Below are 17,241 nucleotides of genomic sequence, written 5' to 3' on the forward strand. Positions count from 1 at the left end.
TGGTTGCAATTAGGTGTCACTTGGTAGCGTCTGTTGATCATCGCAGAAAAAATTATTTTGAAGATTGAAATTTTTCAGTTCCCGGTAGAACTAATTGTACCAGAACTTATCCACCAATGAAACATCCATATCAAATTCTCGCGACTAATAAAGCAGGTACTCACCTCTTTGCATCCGTTAAAAACGTCTTACAAGTATTTGATCTTTCCACCGGTCATAAAATCGGAGAATGGATCGATTCAATCCCAACTGATCAAGTAACTCATCAAAATTCCCAAGTCAAAATCTCCAAAAAGAAAGGTGAACCAATCTTTTCACAACCTATATATAACTATATCCGAGCATTACGTTTATCTTATGATGAGAAATACATAATAGGAACAACAGATAGTGATAAATCTGTATTTATTATTCTGATTGATTTCACAAATGAAACCAATTGTTTAACATTGATGAAAAGACAACCATTCCCCAAAAGACCATGTTCGATTTCTATTGATGACAAGAATGCAAATGTGGTGGTTGCTGACAAATTCGGGGATGTTTATGTTATTCCTATAGATAATAATGAACCTATTGCTCAAAAAGAATTAGAACCTGTATTAGGACATGTTTCTATGTTGAGTGATGTATTGATGACCAAATATAACAATAAACAATTTATCATAACTGCTGATCGTGATGAGCATATCAGAGTCTCAAACTATCCCAAAAGTTATGTAATCAAGGATTGGTTGTTTGGACATGAAGAATTTGTTTCTGAATTATATATTGACCAAAATGATGATCCTTCAGTGTTATATAGTGGTGGTGGGGATGATTTTGTATGTTTATGGAAATGGTATGATAATAAATTATTAACTAAAGTTGATCTTAGATCTTTAATTGAAGAATATTTACATGATGGTCATTTACCTCCTGAAAGATTCTTAACTGATGACTCTAAAAAGGAAATTTCAGTTGCTAAATTATTAACGGTTAAAACTGAAAGGAATCATTTATTAATTGTATTGGTTGAGAATACTCGTTGTTTATTGACATTTACTATTAGTGAAGACTATACTGTTGTTCAACATAAGCAAACTATTGCAGTTGAAAATTCAATTATTGATATCTGTGTTGATCCAACCAATAAGAAAATCATTGCGTCATTGGATACTGAAAATCAAGATGAACTCTTACAAATCTTATCATTCGATGATCAAGATCAATTGGCAGTTGATTCTCAATATCAAAAACAAATTATAGAGATAGCCAATGCCAATCCATGTGATGTTGAAAATAGACTGGAATTCCATCAATTGTATTATATCAACAGTTTAAGAAAGAGAAGTGAACACTAATAAATAAAAAAATCCATTATTTTTGGTGAAATATGTATTTATACACACACACTATATATTCTATTAATTAACGATATTATTCTTGTAATAACAATTGTACTGCTTCTTCATCATCATCATGAACAAATCCACCTTGTTTACATAATGAATAGAACAATGAATCCTTGTTCTTTAATAAAGTAGCTGGAGTATCAAATTCTGCAACTTGTCCCTTGTCCAATACTAAAATCCTATCGGAATCTAAGATAGTATTTAATCTATGAGCAATGGTAATAATTGTCTTATCTTTAAATTCACTTCTAATTGTCTCTTGTAAAATTTGATCGGTTTCAACATCAACAGCAGCTGTGGCTTCATCTAATACTAAAATATTAGAATGTTCCAATTTCAATAAGACTCTACCTAAACACATTAATTGACGTTGTCCAGTGGATAAATTAGATCCACCTTCAGATATCTTAACATGTAAAGCATTTTCCAATTCTTCCTTTTCATTATCTTCTTCATACATCTTAATGACATGATCTTTCAAATGAGATAATTCTAATACTTTCCAGATTTGATCATCGCTGTATTCATCAGTTGGATCCAAATTAGATCTAATAGTACCTTCAAATACTTGAGAATCTTGAGGGATAATCGAAAGCTTATGTCTTAAATCATATAATCCAATAGTTGAAGTATCAATACCATCAATAACAATCAGTCCTCCGTATTTTTCAATAATTCTAAATAAAGCTAATGTAATTGAAGATTTACCAGCTCCTGTTCTACCAACAATACCAACCTTTTCACGAGGTTTAATATCCAAGTTAATATCTTTCAATACCAAATCCAATTCTGGTCTATACTTGGTTGAATAATTTTCAAATTTGATCTCACCTTGTTGTGGCCAGTCTTGAGGTGGACGATGGTCTTCAATGATTTCTGGAGCTTCTGGAGTCAATCTCGAATATTCTAAAATTCTTTCCACGGAAACAATATTGGTTTCAACTTCAACTGTCATTCTAACAATCCAATTCAATGATTGAGTGATTTGTAATGCATAAGAAACTGATAAACCAACTAACCCAGGGGTTAAATTACCTGATTTTAATGTCAAAATAGAAAATCCTGCTGCACCCAAAATAATAATCGATCCTAAGAATTCCAATCTCACAGCTAACCATCTATTAGCATTCACCGCTGGATGATAAGCAGCCATATTTCTATCAACTCTTATTTGATTCATGTATTTGAATCTATCTTCTTTGGCATAAGCTCTGATTATAGAAACACCAACTAAAGATTCTTGGAAATTGGCAAAAATTGGTGATCTGGAAACTGAGTCTAATCTTCTTAATTCACGAGAAGTACGTAAATAATATTGTTGGTAATAAATATATAACACACCTAATGGTACAACAAGGAAAATAAATGGCCAAGTTGAAAAACAAATAATAACAATTGTTAAAAAGACTTTAATGGCATTACTGAAGAACATATTGAAAACTCTTCCTAAAATTTCATCAACTTTATAAATATCATTGGAAAATCTATTCAAAATTCTTCCAATTGGAGTAGTTTCAAAAAATGTCATTGGAGCACGTAAAACACTAACAGCCATTGAATTGTGTAATTTCTTAGATCCATGAATAGTACAGAAAATCCAAAGGAAACAATTTTGAATCAATGAAGAAAGTGAAAATCCAATACCCAACAAAAAGTAAACTCCCAAGTATTTAACAATATTTGGATTGTAACCATATTTAGTATTAATTTCGGACCAATGCTTCAACCAGAAATTAGATGCAACATTAATAACAAACGAAGAAAGAGCAAAGAATAAGAACACAAGCACATTATATGGATTACATGCTTTGGCATATTCACGATAAACGTCCCATTTAACTTTACCTTGTTCAAGATGTTCTTTTCTTGCCTTAGTATCTTCATCCTCTTCTTCTTGTTCAATATTGGCTTCTTCTTCATCAAGGGAGACATCACTTGCTCTTCTTAAACTACCACAATCAAAATCAGAATCGGAATCTAAATCTTGTGGATTAATTTCATCACAAGCCTTAACTTCTTCAAGTTCACCTTCAGTGGTTGTCTTTTTACGGGCAGCAGCAGCGGCAGCTTCATCACTTGGACTTGGGGATTCTTCTCTCTTCTTACCGAAACTTTCAATCAATTGTCTAATCTTTGAATTTTCTTGTTTTATAATATCATCATAAGTACCCAGTTCAATTAATCTACCATCACTAACCATATGAACACTATCAGCAATACTCAAAACCTTGATATTATTAGTAGATAAGATTCTACATTTAGTTTTCAATAACCCATGAGGTCCCAATACATGATCCGTCAAATGTCTACCAACATGTTCATCCACGGCACTTAAAGGATCATCTAACAAATAAACATCAGCACGGGCATAAACAGCTCTAGCTAATGATAATCTTGCCTTTTGACCACCAGATAAGGAAATACCCTTTTCACCAACTTCGGTTTTATCACCCTTTGGTAAAATACCTAAATCAACATTCAAAGCACATGCTTTAATAACATGACGATAAAATTCTGGATCATATTTATGTCCAAACAAAATATTTTCTCTAACAGTTCCATTCATGATCCAAGGAACTTGGGAAACATAAGCGACTTTACCGTGAACTTTAACATCACCATCCAATTTATATAAATCTCCAAGAATAGCTTGAATGATTGATGATTTACCACTACCGACACGACCAACAATACAATCCAATTCTCCCTTTTTGGCGACTAAATTTATATTTGATAATGCAACTTTATAATTTTGTTCTCCTTTAGCTTTGGACCATAAGAATGTACCATTGGTGATTGAAACAGAATCATCTCCGACTTTCTTAGCTTTTGGTAATCTGACAACTGCATCAGCTTGTAATTCGGCTCCGGTTAAGAATTTGGTTAATCTTCCAATTGCAACTTGTGCTTCAACAATATTGGTTATAACCATAGGAACAACAGCTAATGGGAATGATAATAAATTAAACAAAGCTAAAGCTGGGAAGACTAAATCAGTGGATAAACTCTTATCTTGAGTCCAAACATAGACGGCAAATGTACAACATGAAACTAAAAATGGAGCTAGATTCCAAGTGAAATTTGTGAATGCCATAAAGATACCCATTTTTTTCAAATTATGTAATTCTTTATCATTTCTAACGTGTTGTAATCTAGCCAAATATGGACTTTCCCAACCATATAATTTCAAAGATTTAATATTGTTTAAGATTTCATTAATTAATCTTGATCTTTCATCTTTGAAAGTCATTTGAGTCTTCTGTAAACGTTTTTGAACACGGGCAATTGCACCATTCAAAGGAATCATAATGATCATAATTGCGACACCTGCCCACATTGAATTACCAATTAAACCATGTAATGAGACTAAACATAAAACGATTTGGAATGGACCTGACCAAATAATTTGTAAATTCTGAACTAAATCTTGTAATCTTTGAACATCGACAGACATCAAGTTAACAATATCACCAGTAGAAGCTTCTTGTCTTGCTTCATTAGATAATACTAATGATTTGCTAAATAATACTGAAGTCAAACTTGATTTAATTTTCATACCTAATTCAAAAACTCTTTCGAAATATTGATGTAAACAAGCTGTTTGAACAACAGAGACAATAAACATCGAGATTGCAATCAAGAACCCACGGGTTAATGGAATTGGATTTCCCGCTTTAGCGGAATCCACGTAATCACTAACAAACTTAATTAATAATCTTAATAATTGAGGTTGAACAAATGCCAACATATCTTGTAATCCTTTAAATATACCACCCATCATAAATTGAGCACCAAATGCTTTAGCAATTGCTAAAGTCAATGAAGGCTTTTGGGCATTTTGAGAATTCCAATAATGATCAAAAGCGTTAGATGTAGTTGAAGCACGTAATTTCTTAGGTAAGAGTGGTAAATCACGTTCAGTTAAAAATTGAACATAACCTTTCTTCATTAATCCTGCCATCCAGTCAAACGTAATTCTTGAGAATACATTTGCTCTGTCATAAGGCGAATCATGTATGAGTTTTTTAGTAGAAATTGGTTGAATTGGAATAACAATCTCAATAATCAAAATGATGAATGAGTTCACAGTTGATAAAATGATAAAAATTCCAAAGACATTATTCAATACATGTCTTAAATGCAAATTAGTAATTCTTCCTAAATTGAACAAGATTTGGAAAAGCCAATAAAATAACAAAACTCCATTTGGAATATTTGATTTAAATTGTTCTAAATAATGAATTCCAAATGCAACTGCATTTGCAATCACATTTAAAATCAATGCCAATCTAATAATACCAACTTGACCATATGAAGCAGCCAATACAATTTGAAAGATAAATTGTAATAGCACCAATAATAATTTAATATAAAAATTATATCCAGTTCTATTACCAATAGTAATTTTCTTATTTCTTAAATAAATTAATTGATAAATCCCAACTAAAATCATCGAAGTTGAAGCAAAAGCAAATAAGACACCTTGTAAGAAACACGGGGTCAAATCGTTATAAGTTGGAGATAATGGACCCCAACCATCTTCTTTAGAATTACAACCAAACCAACTGGTATTAACGAATGGTGTTGACGCGTTGTCTTTTGATTGTGTAAGAATCAAATCATTGATTGTATTTGATAGTAACATTGGATTGAATGAATCCCATTGATGACTCCCCCCAGGAGTTGATCCTGAAGATAATACTTCGATCTGTTCCATTTCTTCACTTACTTTGTTAAGAAGTTTACGCTTGCAAAAGAAGTAGAGGAAGAAGAAAGAAGAAGAGAGAAGAAAGAAGAAGAACGGATTTAAACGGCAACAAACTTTGGTTGTAAAAAAAAATCACGTTTACGGTGAAATTTTTTTTTTAACTATAGATTCTTTTATATGCAGGCGATTGATGACAAATTGTAATTCCGATAGTCTAAACAATAAAACAGTCGGATTGATTTCCGAATTAGGAAAGTGTGATCGGAAGTTTGTGTAATCGTCTTTAATTGTCTTCAACTAGATAAGCCTTCTAACTACACATCAAATCAGGTACATTATAATTACTGACGGTGGCAATGTTGACGATTAATACAGTCGTCTGTATTTTACTTTCTCTTGTTAACTGGCGTTGGTAGGATGGGGGGATAATAAGGTTTTGGAAATTTTGTACGTTCAACCGAATATCGGTGAATCGGGAATAAGAATAACTTCTAACCGAAAGTACTGTATACTAGGCTGTTGGGTTATTGAAGAAGGCATACTTATTTGATATTCTGATTGGATCCTTCTAGACGACAACAGCGGTGTAATGCCGAGTTCGTACTACCTGTGATAGGACAAGATATGTCTGCAAACAGCTTTGGTATTCCCTCTTACTATACTCCAATTCATGCAAGGTCCTTCGGTTGAACAATATCGTTTATTATACAAAATCAACGCTATAAACACGTCCTATATCAAACTAACTAAACAACTTCTTAAGTCTAGATGTCTTTTTCTTTTCTTTACTCTTCCCATTACTATCAGCCATAGAACTATTCCCTGTACTCAAATCACTTCTCTTTCTATACAATCCTGGACCAGTACCAGCACCACTACTGCTGCTCATCTGTTGTTGTTTTCTCACCTGTTCATCAAATTGATTCATCTTTGTAACGGCAGGCAGTTGTACCGGAGGAGCCGGTGGTCTTTCATCCTCATATAAATATCTCGGAATCTCACTCTCAGCCTTCTCCAATTCTCGTGATAAATTCAATTCTAAATCTCTAATTCCTTTATTCGTATCCACATCTTGTAATCCAATCAAGAAATCACGAGGGTTGATTATAGATTCACTACCAATATACATATCCCTTCCCAATTCATGGGATAATTCATATACACTTCTCATTTCTGAATAAGTGATCCCACCGGCTACATAAACAAAGATTCTTTGTTTGGGGATACTGGACAGACTTCTGGTTGAAGTCAAGGAATTGGCATGTCTGAGTGATGCTGAAGATGCCCATTGTGCTTTGATTCTTGGATTACGTAATGATCCTGACGTTGGTAAAGTGGCCGAAGAATTTGAGGAATTGGTTGATGAATGAGATTTTTTGTCAGGAATATCGTTAACTAATGGTTTATCTCTGAAATATGGGAACCACTCTTCGTCAAGTTGAAATCTTGTTAGATTTGTCAAGACATTCTTTAAAGCAGGTTGAAATCTGGAAGTATTATATGTTCCTTCATTATTTATGCGATGGAAAGTATGTTTTGTCATTGGTTTATCCTTAATGGAAGGTTTAATCACCGGGAATCCCAATTTGGCAAGATTGACAAAACATCGACTTATTAATCCAATAATTTGTAAATCATTTACCCCAATGAATTTTGTTAATTTTTTAAAATCGGATTCAATTAATCCTCCACGATAAAATGCATAGATTAAGATTAATCTCATTTTATCATTTATATGCAAATCATCACGACTTAATAATACAATTAAATCATCATGTAAATGTCTGTTTCGTTCCCCCTCAAAATTAACCCCTTGGGCACAACATGTTTGTTCAAAATCAGCTGCCAATTCTGCCAATTTTCGATCAGCATTCAAATCTAAACATTCATCAATTAATGTCTTGTGTAAAGTTAATTTCTTTCTTTCTTCATCAAACCCCTTTAAATGGGCCACAATATACATTAAATCAGATGATGTTGATGCTTTAGAACGATCAATCATTAAAGGATTATTTTTAATTAATTCACTAATTTTATTAAATATAATTTCTGAACTTTCAATAATATGTAAATGACGAATATTTATCCAATCTTCATCATCTTCATCATCCAATTTTGCTTCAATATCCATCTTTTCACCAGCTTCATTTTCAGCTGAATATTTATATACCCCATTTCTTTCTAAAGATTCAACTATATCCATAGCCATTGCTTGATAAGTGAATTCATGTAATAATGGAGCATATAAATCTAATGTTCTATCAGTAATCAATAATATTGATCTTGGTTTATCGGGAGTATAAGGTGGTGGATAATCATCATTTACACGACAATATTCATCAATTTGTCGTTGGAATTCTTCTGCAATAAATTCACATAAAGTACTAGCTCTATGAGTTGGATGTTGAGGACTATAATATCTAACAAATGGAAATTCTCCAGTTATAATCATTAAATTGAGTAAAGATCTAGCAGCTAATTTAATTTGATGTCTTACTAATTCCGAACAATTATCATTAAAATAAATTGGCATTGAGTTTTTAGTTTTATTATCAGTTAAAAAGACTCTTGATTCTTCAGGATATAATCCAATTTGAATGAATTTGATTGAATCAGATTGATTAAAATAATTGAATATTTGTTCATTTCCCATAAATTGATTTGATTTAAAGAAATGAATGGTTTTTGGATCAGTTGGAGTAGCCAAGAATAAGGCATGACCTGATTTATATCTATTCTTTTGAACATCAGTTATAATACATTTCATATTATAAATTGTTAAATCAACTAAATAAATGGCAGACATAAATTTATTTGGTTTCCTTTTAGCATCAATAAATTCTATAGAAGTTACTAAACGAAGCAAATGTTGTTTTGATATGATTCTATATAATATTGGTTCTATTTTAGTGTCTATAATCAAATTATATAGATTACCTTGAGTTATAATTGATTTAAGTTTATTTACAATTAAATATTCATATTGTAAATTAAGTAAAGAATTGGGATCTTTATTTTTAGTGATTTTCGATGAACTCATTATCGAGCTTTGTTCTATGCTGTGCTGATGTGATTGATACAGTACTTAAACTGTGATGGTAGTAGTAATGGTAGTGGTAGTGGTAGTGGTAATGATTGATGATTCTCTGGTGGTTGTAAAAATTTGAACGACTCAGAAAAAAAAAAGGGTTGAGGGGAGGAGAGAGAGTGATCTCGTTACTTTGAAAAATTGGTCGACTAAATTGTACTGGGGGGGAGACTCCACGATAAATCCACATAAAGTGATACAAAAACGAAAGTTTTAAGACACGGAAAAGAGAAACAACAACAAGAAGAAAGAAATGAACAATCAAACAATAAGGAAAGAACATTGAAGATTAAGAAACAACGGCATACTACTACAATTTATAGAAGGAACAGTAAAAGAGTAACTACAACTGGTCTGCATTTATATCCAGTTACACTATCGAACGAATTTCATTCTGTAGAGTGGTAATAACATGTATAAGCATCAATAGTAATCATAGTAGTTGCCTGTTCTATATAATGTCGAAATGCTTTTGTGATTCTAAGGTACAGTAGTGGCTTCAATCGTTTTAGAACCGCCGAGCCGCACTCCCTTTGCCTAATTGGGAGATCATATTGTCGCAATAGTACAACATGAAATAATTTTAAAGTAACATGTCTACATGTGGGTTATAAATACGAATTTAGTGACTCTCTTTTGGTAGTAGATGTTATTAAGTTAACTTTAGGTATATTGGTATCACTAATGGGGTAAAATACATATGCAGGGTGAATATCAATAATAATTCTCATAGTATTTTTTGTAGTGGTGGTTCCATGAGTCTCTGCCAGTTTGATTTATTTCTTGATTACATAATCATAATTAAAATTAAAAATCAAAATTCAATTCAACAATTTGATTTCTTTTTTTTTTTGTTTGAATAAAAAAATATACGAGAAATTGAGAAAGAAAGAAAAAAAAAATAACTAAACATGTAAATTGCTATTTAATAATAATAATATTTGGTACAATATTCTAGAGAGGCTACCTACCAACTTAGCCAATATTAGGACTATTATTATCAAGTGTGTATACTACACTTCCTTCATTTTTATTTTTAATCTGAATTGTGTTTTTATATTTATTTAATTATATTCTTATTTTAGTTACATTTTCATTTTCATATACACGGCTAGTACCACTACCGCTGAATACTACTTGACTACCACTACTACTACTAGTAACACTACTACTACTAGTACCACTACTACTACTAGTACCACTACTACTACTAGTACCACTACTACTACTAATACCACTACTACTACCATTCAACATTATATGAAAACATAATAAGATATAATAAGATATATATATTAAACACATAAACACTCACATCGATTATACACATTCACTAAATGACAACATTCACTACAACTTCAACTTCACCTAATAGTACTCCTAATAATATTACTAATACTACTACTAATAATACTAATACTACTACTGATACTACTACTATAGATAATAAATCTACTGTTACAACTACTACTACAGCGTCAACGCCTATATCTTCTTCTAGTTCTACTGCTACTACTATTCATAGTTCACTTCAAGACAATAATAACAACCCCAACGAGAAATTATCTCCATCAGGACAACAACAACAACAGATCCCAACTACATATAGTCGATTTAATATGGAAGCAATAATATATATCGTCGGATGGTATTTCTTTTCTTTATCAATATCAATTTATAATAAATGGATGTTTGGTCTGGGATTAGATTTTAAATTCCCAATTCTAATTACATCATTTCATCAATTATGTTTATGTTTATTAAGTAGTTTCGTACTATATTTCAATCCTAAATTACGACCAAGAAGAAATACCCAATCACATTTACATAATAATAATGAACAACAACATCAACATACTTCAGAATTAGTTCGATATTATCACTCCCTTAAAATTGAAATTATGGTTTATATAAAACAAATCATTCCATGTTCAATTGCAAGCGCGGGTGATATTGGACTTTCAAATGTTGCAATATCATTAATTTCCTTAAGTTTATATACAATGCTCAAAACAAGTTCATTAATGTTTGTTTTGATGTTTGGTTTATTATTCAAATTAGAAAAATTCAATTGGAGATTAATCGTAATTGTGATTATTATGACTGGATCAGTTATCATGATGACTAAAAAACCGGCCACGGGGAATATAGCGGATTATTCAAGTATGGGAATTATAATGGTCCTTGCTGCATCCTTGCTTTCAGGATTACGGTGGTCATTCACTCAAATCTTACTTAAACGAAATCCATACACACCTAATTCAATCTCAACCATATTTTACGTAGCTCCATTCATGTGTTTTGTGTTATTTATTCTTGGATTGATTGTCGAAGGTTGGACAGAATTCATAAATCATGAAATATGGATCGAAAAAGGGTTCTGGACAACTATTGGATTGTTAATCGTGCCTGGGGTATTAGCATTCATGATGACTTTATGTGAATTTAAATTATTAACCGTGGCACAAGTTATCACCCTTTCGATAGCGGGAATATTTAAAGAATTATTAACGATTTGTTTAAGTTCAGTGATATTTGGTGATAGATTAAGTTTGATTAATATATTGGGATTAATATTGACATTTTTTGATATCTTATGGTATAACTATTATCGATATCATGAAAATGAATTTAAATATCAATCTTTAAAAGAGGAAGATTTAGAATTAAGAAAGATTCAAACTAATTAGAGTTACATCACATCACATCCCACCGTGTCGATTAACTTCCCCCCTCGCATATAAACGGTATCCATTTATAGAATAATGTAGATTAAAAACATAAATATAACAACACTCGCCCCCAATTAAGCCATTCTCTAAATATCTAAACAAATTCATTTTAAAAAGTTATCAATAATTTAATAATATACAATTTTTACATTAAAACCACCAAAACGATCCCACCAATTATCCCCATAACAATTCTAATATCTTTCTCAAACACTCCTCTCATCATCCCTCCAATTTCTCCAGCACTCCCGACACCGATATTTCTCGTCAGACTAGGATTTGCCGAAGCAGCAGTCGCACCCCGACCAGGAATAGTAGTAGTAGTAGTCAACAGTCCTCCACCAACTCCAGTTAAATAAATACTTCCACTTCTAATCATAGCACCACTTAATCTTGCAGGTATCCTATCCAAATTCTCGGCCCCATCATCTGAATTAGCATATACGGATGTGAATGAAAATATAACACTACTATCACTACTGTTTTGACTATAGGTGGTTGCAAATGGGATTTGTTTGAATGCAATCTGGGCAATTGATCCAGTCATGCTTGTACTTGAATTACTACCACCGGTTCGAGTACTAGATGCGGTCGCAAGGGAGATGGAAACTGCCGTTTGATTGAGTGTTGTCACTCTAGTTACTTCTGGTGCAAGGTCTTGTCTATCGACTTGAAGGTAGTTGTTTGAATTTGCCATGGCGATTTTTTGTCCTTCATTATCGACAACAAGATATATTCTTCTAATAAAAGGTAATCCAAGGGAATTATATCCTGTTTTGGAAGTAGGACTCATTGCCAAAAAGCAGGCTTGTTGTCCATCCTCAAAATTAAGGGTTTTGCCTTCATATACTGCTGTAGTTATAAATTCAGTCAATGGGATTCTAACTTGTAATCCTCCCCCAAATTGGAAATTCAAATCGGCTGTGCTATTCAGGATAACATCACATTCAACTAACCAACGATCAGCTTCACTTGAATAATAAGCATTCATTTGAATTGCTAAATTAATAATAATATCCAACGGTAAATAAGTATAAAAACTTCTACTATCTAATAATACCGGTAATGGATCATCACTTGATTTCATACTCATTGTTTGTCCAGTACTTTCATTTTCAACCACTAAATCTAAAATCAGAACAATAGGTAAATTTAATTCATTTAATTCAGAATCTGTCCCAGCTAAATCAGGTGGATATCTAGTACCTTGTTGTTGAACCATATCATAAGCTACTAAATCTCCATTATAATATTTCTTATTGACAACCCCGGGGATTAATTGTCCAAGGGCATTTTGCCAATCACTCTGATTATTAAACCATAATGAATAACCTGGAGACCGGATAATTCCTTGATCTACCAAAGAATATAAAAATCCTGAATTTGATGGATTACCGGCAAGACCTAATCCTCCAACATACATATTTGTATCATTTACATTTACAAATGTAAATTGATCAATTCGAACTAAATTCCCATTGGTAATATTAAATGAAAAATTATTAGTATTTATTTGACCCATAGCATTGATTAAATTAATATATGGAATAATTCTAGTATCACCATTATGGAATACATCATCAGTTGGTTGTGGTTGTTGATCAACTGGTATAGTTTCTGCATATCTTCCATTTCTAGCACAATTTGAAGCCGTATATTGTTCCATTGTGGTTATACTTGCAGGTAAATCAATCTCAGTACTTTCTTCCCCTTCAGAATTTGTAACTAATGTAATACCATAATAAGAAGCTTCAGAATCCCACCATTCACTTAAATAAGAACAATCATAAAATGAAGCATTATTCATTACCCAAACATCTGGTTGGATTAGATCTAATCTTAATTCAATTTGTTGTACTCCATTATTGCCATTTCCATTACCTCCAAAGCCAAACATTCCATTATAATAATTATCATCACTTGGCATAGTTAATAATATTTTAAATACTTCTTCATCAGCACTATTTTCGGCTGTTTGAGATGTGGGTATACGAGATGTGGTTGTTTGTGTTAGAGTGTTGGTTATTGCTTCTGGGGTAGTTGTTTGTCGTGCTAAAGTAAGTCTAACTACATTATCATCTGAGGTTGTTTGTGGATTATTATTGTTATTGTTATTGTTGTTTGCTGGAGTAGTTGTTACTGCGTCATCTCCAAGTACTTTATTAAATGTAAACGTAAATAATAGTAAACTCGTAAGTTTCAGTATATTATTATGTAGCATAGTAATATTCGTGTATTTGGTATTTGTCTAGATTGATAATTTATATATGTCTTTTTTTAATAAAACGAGAGGAAGTTAACAGTGGTTTCTAATAGTTTAAGTAATATCTTCAATAGATTAATTTAATAAGAATTAAAATGGTTTAAAAAAAAAAGAAAGTAGAAAACCAAAAAAAAAAAATAATTTCGAGAGGTTTTATAATTTTTTATTATGTAGTAAACACAACATATGTTCAATAAGCTTTTTCTTTTAAACAAAGTTTTTACTAAAGATCAAATGATCAAATACTTGGAAAACGGATATGTATGATTCAATCCCGCAAATTGAATGAAGTTGAATCTTCATCTGAAGTCATAAAAGCTAATGGGCATTTCATGCTAGGTGCTCAAGCTTAGACTTGAAAGATATTTTGTAAATTGATATCGTTAAATAGATAACTATAACATTCTTACCCTTACAAACGAAAAAAACCTAGGAAAGGAGTTATTCGTGAAAGAATCCAAGCCAGGATATCTAAAAAGGGATAGACCAATTTCTTGTGTTAAGAAATCTTTATGCCATTAAAGTTCTTGTAACTTTTGTATTGTAAGAATGGGATCTAAATTTAGAAACATGTCAATCAAGAAAAATGAAAATTTAACATGCTATAAACCGTATTCATTCTATTCGGTCATCTATATTACATATTATACATAGAAGTGTCAATGACTGCTTAAGCTATATACAAAATAAACTATCATACCACTTATCCTCTTGCGGCAGAAACCCATGACTTTTTATTAACTGATAGTCTCACAAAAATGTAAACACAATTCCGTATTTTTCAACAATGACGTAATCGATATAATAAATCATCTCACTTTTTCTCCGTCAAAATGGTTTAACGGATAAACCTTTCACTGATATTACCCATTATATTTCTATCCGACTCTATACAACTCTTGCTAACGTACACCTCCTCTATCTTCGGTTCAATTCTAAATCTATCTGAACATTAGTCCCCTCATATCTATTAAAAAAATGACTTATTCTATCAATATTACTCAAACAATCTTTAACATCATTAAAAGTATTTAAACTATAATGTAATTGAATAAATAATCGAATATATTTATTCTTATTCGGTATTCCATCATGATTCTTAAATAATTGTTCAAATATCCCAACATATTCATTCATTAATTTCAATGTATCTTCAAAGTTATATATTGATATCGTGATAAGAAAATATTTAAATTGTCCAATATGTTTAATCATCTTGTGATTATTTGGAATTAATAATTTCGAGATTAGATATCCTGGTAATTCCAATTCTTCAGCTTTCTTATTATCATCGATTAATAGTCGATATTGACTATGAGTAAAAATATATTGTTGGGTTGATCTTGTTAATTTAGATACATATTGTAGTCGTTTAATTGTGAATATTTCTAAATTATGATAGATTAGATATAATATATCATCAGGCAAATCAGTGAATAAAATGGCCATCTTGTAGTATTCCAGATATATCTATTAAATAATGACCTGGTGCTATCGTTATGTGTTCAAAGGAAAGGCGTGGTAATAATGCAATCATTAAATTTCTGGGGGGGGCGTCGGGTGAGCCGCGATCGGAGACAATGAATTGGTAGTGCCGCTATTATTTGCTGCAAATTAATTAACCAACGGCGACAGTTTTTATTGGTGATGCTAAAAAGTCATATTCTTGACTTTGCTATTTATATTCTACTAGTATGATTCTTTAGTAACCCTGATTGAAGACAAGTAATTTTCTTGGAAAATCTTTTCGCAACAAATCGATTTAGACTTTTGGATAATTAAGTTGCAAAAAAAAAAATATCAAAAAGTATATTCAAGAATTCTTTCACCTCAACTCTTTCCTTGATTTATTGAAATCCAAATTCAAATCATGAGGCATCAGTGAATTCTCACCTTATAAGACAATACGTGAGAAAGAAGGCTAGAATTGAGTACCTTCCACTGAACGTCAGAATTGGTCGAGATTCACCTCGCGAAAAGGGCATTTATCTCATCCCATGAGTCAAAGAAAATCGAGCACTTTAATTTTCTTTTCCCTTTCATTATAAGCTTTTGGTCGAACAGTTGTTAGGGAGGCTATCGGTATTGTTAAAACGAAGATTAATCAGTAATCAAATATATGGTGTATCTTGTATTAAAAAAAAATGGATAGATTGCCTTGGTGGCCGCTCCTGTAAAAAAAATCATTCTTCTCGATCAGTGAAATTAATAATTCCGAGGAGATAATTATTATTCTAATATTGTCCATTCTCATGTTGGATTTGAAAAGAAGTATCAGGTTTTTGTAGACCGTTAATGTCCAGAGTTGGGTTGGTGGTCTATCAGAGGTCAATCCACCGGTTATAAAGTCGACAATGGAAGTCTCTTTATCTAACAGGAATATTGATCCTTGAAAACTTTTCAAATTAGATAATGTAGAAATTCTGCTCTCTATATGTCTCTCTCCTTTTGTAAGTCCCACTACACGAACTCTGATACACAATATCAACAAGGAATGAATGAATTACAAACATTAAAAAAATACTCCAATTTTTTGCAACCAAAAAAAAGAGAGACATTTTACTGCATATTGTTGGAAATAAGGCTAAATATGGAATGTCGTTTTAAACGGGAAACAATATTTATTAAAAACTACTTAAAGTACTTAAAGAAACAAATTATAAAAGTCCTGTAAAACAAGTATAAAATCTGGGGATTTAGTCATGAATTTATATTAGAAATCCCCTCACAATTAAATTAAATTCAATTAATCAATTACGGAAAGCAATCACGTTAACATATAATTACTTTAATATTCTTTGACGTAATTACTATTTTTCTCATGGAACAAATTCTAGACTCACTTCGTATGTCGTCTGTCATTTTTCCCAACACATATAAGCATATTGTCCTGCATACAATAATATTTTAAGCTATTCTTAAAGCCACTGAAACTTTTTTTGATATAAGAGTCCAATGATAATCCTATACAACTTGAAGGCTAGGGTCCAATGATGACCTATAGTGGAACTTTCGGCCCGCGTCCCCCCCTCTATAAACGTCCCGGTGTAACAAGA

The 17,241-nt window shown here is 31.7% G+C and overlaps 6 protein-coding genes across 6 annotated transcripts; 2 read left to right on the plus strand and 4 right to left on the minus strand. All coding sequences in view use genetic code 12, as the record gives it.

The window, feature by feature from the left end:
* Positions 1-116: 116 nt before the first annotated feature.
* Positions 117-1,343, plus strand: J8A68_003130 (uncharacterized protein; the record flags this gene model as incomplete). Its single annotated transcript, XM_049406953.1, has 1 exon — positions 117-1,343. The coding sequence occupies one exon, from the start codon at positions 117-119 to the stop codon at positions 1,341-1,343; it is 1,227 nt and encodes a 408-aa protein (XP_049263614.1).
* A 76-nt stretch (positions 1,344-1,419) lies between these two features.
* YCF1 (ATP-binding cassette glutathione S-conjugate transporter) lies at positions 1,420-6,111 on the minus strand (the record flags this gene model as incomplete). The annotated part of the gene is made up of 1 exon (XM_049406954.1): positions 1,420-6,111. One exon carries the CDS (start codon positions 6,109-6,111, stop codon positions 1,420-1,422), a length of 4,692 nt encoding a protein of 1,563 aa, XP_049263615.1.
* Positions 6,112-6,844: 733 nt separating this feature from the next.
* Positions 6,845-9,142, minus strand: SEC1 (Sec1p; the record flags this gene model as incomplete). Its single annotated transcript, XM_049406955.1, has 1 exon — positions 6,845-9,142. One exon carries the CDS (start codon positions 9,140-9,142, stop codon positions 6,845-6,847), a length of 2,298 nt encoding a protein of 765 aa, XP_049263616.1.
* Positions 9,143-10,527: 1,385 nt separating this feature from the next.
* J8A68_003133 (uncharacterized protein) lies at positions 10,528-11,880 on the plus strand (the record flags this gene model as incomplete). The annotated part of the gene is made up of 1 exon (XM_049406956.1): positions 10,528-11,880. The coding sequence occupies one exon, from the start codon at positions 10,528-10,530 to the stop codon at positions 11,878-11,880; it is 1,353 nt and encodes a 450-aa protein (XP_049263617.1).
* A 187-nt stretch (positions 11,881-12,067) lies between these two features.
* Positions 12,068-14,143, minus strand: YPS7 (putative aspartic endopeptidase; the record flags this gene model as incomplete). The annotated part of the gene is made up of 1 exon (XM_049406957.1): positions 12,068-14,143. The coding sequence occupies one exon, from the start codon at positions 14,141-14,143 to the stop codon at positions 12,068-12,070; it is 2,076 nt and encodes a 691-aa protein (XP_049263618.1).
* A 960-nt stretch (positions 14,144-15,103) lies between these two features.
* Positions 15,104-15,634, minus strand: J8A68_003135 (uncharacterized protein; the record flags this gene model as incomplete). The annotated part of the gene is made up of 1 exon (XM_049406959.1): positions 15,104-15,634. One exon carries the CDS (start codon positions 15,632-15,634, stop codon positions 15,104-15,106), a length of 531 nt encoding a protein of 176 aa, XP_049263619.1.
* Positions 15,635-17,241: the final 1,607 nt, after the last annotated feature.

This window comes from Hemisphaericaspora subhashii, assembly GCF_019202705.1.
Source record: "Hemisphaericaspora subhashii strain CBS 10753 chromosome Unknown scaffold46, whole genome shotgun sequence".
NCBI lineage: Eukaryota > Fungi > Ascomycota > Pichiomycetes > Serinales > Debaryomycetaceae > Hemisphaericaspora > Hemisphaericaspora subhashii.